Source organism: Antrostomus carolinensis, unplaced genomic scaffold, assembly GCF_000700745.2.
Source record: "Antrostomus carolinensis isolate BGI_N321 unplaced genomic scaffold, ASM70074v2 scaffold51924, whole genome shotgun sequence".
NCBI classification, from domain to species: Eukaryota; Metazoa; Chordata; class Aves; order Caprimulgiformes; family Caprimulgidae; genus Antrostomus; species Antrostomus carolinensis.
In genome coordinates this window covers 1-4,049 of record NW_010312466.1, presented here as the reverse complement: position 1 = coordinate 4,049, position 4,049 = coordinate 1, and the positions used below count along the sequence as shown (strand labels likewise).

At 49.7% G+C, this 4,049-nt stretch overlaps 1 protein-coding gene across 1 annotated transcript in view; it reads right to left on the bottom strand.

Annotated features, from left to right (window-relative positions):
• The window catches only part of SRM (spermidine synthase), a gene marked incomplete at its 5' end in the record, with an annotated part of 5,009 nt that extends 1,044 nt beyond the window's left edge, over window positions 1-3,965 (bottom strand). Inside the window, 5 exons of the mRNA XM_010167007.2 lie at window positions 54-176; window positions 1,096-1,241; window positions 1,576-1,659; window positions 2,506-2,659; window positions 3,867-3,965. Coding sequence (XP_010165309.2) covers window positions 54-176; window positions 1,096-1,241; window positions 1,576-1,659; window positions 2,506-2,659; window positions 3,867-3,965 — 606 coding nt within the window. The remainder of the gene's footprint in view (window positions 1-53; window positions 177-1,095; window positions 1,242-1,575; window positions 1,660-2,505; window positions 2,660-3,866) is intronic.
• Between the last annotated feature and the right edge of the window lie 84 nt (window positions 3,966-4,049).

The following is a 4,049-nucleotide window of genomic DNA, read 5'->3' as shown; positions in this document are numbered from 1 at the left end:
AGAATAGTCATACCCCGTCCGTGATGGAGGAACAGCAGCGAAGCCTTGCTTACCTTCCGTGCAAACTCTGGCAGAATAAAAGCTGCCCGATGAATGTCAGAGTTGTAGTATTTCAGACTCCTCTCCTCTACCTGTTGCTGTGAGAGCTGCTGCACAGGCTCCCGGAAATTTGTGTTCTGCAATAAAGAAGCCAGGTAGCTCTGTAGTGTTTGGGTAATGGGCAAAAGGCTGTGTGACAGGCATCCTGATTCATGGCAGAGAACCAAAAGGACTCGCAGGAAAACAGATGACTTTCTGTTCTAGTATGAGGTCAAAGTTTCTGCACAGCTCTAGCCCCAAGGGCTGGAGTTTACACTCCGTACCTCGTGTGACTGGCCCTTATTCATAGATGTCAGCGTATGAGGTCACACTGCATGTGAGCCATGTGCCAGATGAAGCTGTCAGCTTGTGCCTGAGCTTCTAAGAAGCAAGGCTTTTGCTCTTCAGAGCAGAATCCACATCTGCATTAAGTCAGGCACAATGCATGTTGCCAGTGCCCCAGTACTGTAAATAAAATACAGCAGCAGAAGTGCTGCTGACTCCCTAAACCAATGTGACAGTTGCATTACAGGCTTGCTGTAATGCAGCAGATTGGGAAGAGAGCAGACCCCAGTGGCCTTACAGTTACCAGCCCAAATCCTAATACCAACTCTCACTTGGAGGCCTTTGTACAAGCAGATGACCAGTCGTCAGCTGATTCTTACCAAGCAGATGCCCACTTTATAACAGCCAGCACCAATAAGCCAAAGCCTTAACTCTGGAAATTGGTGGTGGCTTCCTCCCTTCCAAGTTTGTTGTGGTACAGAGAAAACCATACCCTTTTCTAAGGCAACTGGTTACATTACTGGTCAATTCTGCACTTCATCCAGCAGTAAGCAAGCTGCATTGCAGCTCTGGGGCCCAGGGTTGGCAGAGCCAGGGCTCAGCATGAGTCTAGAGGCCCCAGAGTGGGGAGAGCTCAGTGCCACAGCTCAAGCTCTGTAAGGACAGCCTGAGCCAGGCTCTGTGGGTGCTTTCAGGGAGTGGAGAAGAGCACTTCAGGTGCCTGAAACTCACCGGGTTCTTGCTGCAGAGCATGAAGCCAATCTGCCCGCTGGGATATGTGGGGATGGTGCAATAGGCATATTCCACAACGGGGAACAGAGACTTGCAGAACTGACGCATCTCCTTAATGAGATCCAGGTGCAGCCACTGGCACTCACCTACAGGGAGAAAGGAAGACAGGAGGCAAGGTGAGAGCTGCCCCTCTTCTCTGCACAGGCCTGTGCCAGGTTAACAGTGGTTCCAAGTCCAAACCTGCTCTACCTTGCACAGCTCACGATGTTTCAAAAGCAAGATAAGATCCTTACACCAGTTTTTCTAAGCGTAGTCTAGCAGTTAATGAGTTGACATATACGATCAAAAACTGTCCTGTACCTGGAGCTGAAGTGGATTTCACTCACTGCGTCATGTATCCTCAAAAAGAATCCCCTTTCTGCCTCACACTTTGCATGCAATGAGCTGGCATCAGCCTTTACCCAGAGACAGCATCCTCACCTTGGCAGCAAAGAATCCCATCTTCTCGCAGGGCTGTCTTCATCAGCTGGTAGTAGGATTCTTTGAATAAGCTTTCTGCGGGACCTGGGAGAAAAGCACATAAAGAGTATGTCTAGAGGGAGACTAAGCTGGCAGGCTTCTGAGAGTTTTCTGAGTGCCCAGGCTGCACAGGGACTGCACTGGAAAAGACATTTCAAATGGCTTTTCAGTGACCACAAGCACTGGAGACAATCTGGAAGCAATCTGGTTTTGACCCTGGGTGAACCCCAGCCTGCACCTAGCACAGCAGAACCATCAGGATTTTAAGCTCTGCTCAATAGCAAGCCCAGGAACTTTATCAAAGAAAGTCCTAGCAGCTGCCTCGTGTTTCAGCGCTTTTTAAAACTGAACTCCAGCTCCAAACTGCCTTTTAGAGATGCCTCTCTCTGTGCTGACTATAGCAAGAGTGAAGGTGACTCGGGCACTTGTTGTTAGGTCCATAAAATGAGGTGCCACAGCTACATTTAGTCCCTTTCTACCTCAGTTTTTGCCTTCACACATACAGCAGCCTCACTACAGCCATCTTTAGGCCATGTAGCTACACCAACAGCGCGTGAGCCACTGCTTCATTAGCAGGCACATGTGCAAAGCTGTCTTTGCCAGCATGGTGCTGTATCCCCCATGGGATTACTAGACTCGAGGATAAACTCTCTTCCAGAAACAATAGCTGCTGGAGTTGAATTTTAAGGACAGAAACGTGACAGCTGGCTTGAAGCCTTGCTAATACAATTTTCTGGTCTTCATCCTTCCCTTTCTCTACCAAAAGAATCAAGTCAGTGACAGTCTTTTCACTTGAAAGGAGCCTGGGCAGGCTGGCATTACTTCCAGGAGGTAGGCAGAAGAGAAAAGGAGGAGGAGTGTGGAAAGCCCTTTTATGGCCAGAATTCTTACCCATAGGGTCAGACGAGTCCGTGATAATCACATCAAAGGCTTCTTGATTTTGTTTCATGAACTCAAAACCGTCTCCCACATGCAAGGTCAGCTTAGCGCTGGAATACCCCACTGCCATCCCTGGGAGGTATTTCTTAGATACCTGGATCACATCCTGCAACACAGAGAGCACAAGTGGGTCAGGGGCCACTACAAGGAGCTACTTTTCAGGCTACTGTGCAGCTGCAGCTGAAAGAACAGCACAATGAGTCATTTCCTTCCATGCCTTCAGCACAAATCCAACTCGCTAGCTAGATCCTCAAGAGCTGTCAGCATCTTCAGCCAACAAGCTACACTCAGCCCTTTCCTATGGCCTCAGGGTTCAGTGACACTGTTGGTCTGTCCTTGCCAAACTCAACAAGAAGAACATGGAGCTTCAAAAGCTCCCTGAGGAACTAAGAGAATACGATTACAGATCTGACTGCTCTGCACTCCTTTTCCCTGCAGACATCACTTGCAGAGGTGATCTCACTACAGACTTTTGTATTTTATTTTTTTCTGAAATAAAACCACACCATCAAGTTTCTGGATGCAAGATGAGAAGTATCCCCATCTCTGCTCTATAGTCATTGTATCAATCCCCCCCATAAGATACAGTCTTCTCTCTAAAACGGTTAGACAGCGCTGCCCTAGGCCCAGCCATTGTACTGAACACTACCAGCTTCTCACAGCTGGCAGAGACAAAAAAATATGCTGGTGTCAGGCAGCGCTTGTTCAAAACCAGGCACATATGCCTACTTAGCTTGACAGACAGAGTACAGTCTCACACAGCAGCGTTTCCCATTCCTAATACAGCCTCGCTCTGACCAGACAGCAGAACTTTCTAAGAAAGTAAAATATCAGAACAAACTGACAGAAAGGAGGAGGATCAGCTTATCTATCACGGAAACAAATACCCCCCGGCTTATTTCCTGCTTTCAGTTACTGCTGACAGCTTAACAAAGTGACCACCCTCCTCTGGAAGGTGCAGCACTCTGTTCCACGTTGTGGGGAGAGGGAAAAGCGGCACCTTCGCAAAGCCAGAGCTCTCCTTCTCCACAACCCATACTTGGCCCACGCTGGCCTGGAAGGGCCTCTACCAAACGTGTGTGTGAAAGAAATCACATGAAAGAGGCAGCCAGCTGCCACGTAGATGACTCGTAAGGCAAAGAGGTGGCGCTGTCAGTGTCACGCCACGCCAGCAGAACCGGCAGCGAACACACTCGCTGCTGACAAGGGACAGCAGGTGAAGCAGCAGCTCCCGTGGATGCTGTGAAGTAAGGCTGCTTTTTGTCAGGCAGCCCACCCATCTGACTGAAACCCCGGGGCACCTCCCAACGCACCTCATCGATTTCACACTGCACCACCGACTCCACGGTTGGGTGTTTCACCACCTCTCGCAGCACTCCCCCATCGCCGCCACCGATGATCAGCACCTGGGAGAGGAGAAGGCAGAAAACCGGCCGTCAGTAGGGTGGGCTCACGGGGGAACCTTCACCGCGTGGCCTAAAGAGGACGGCTCAGAA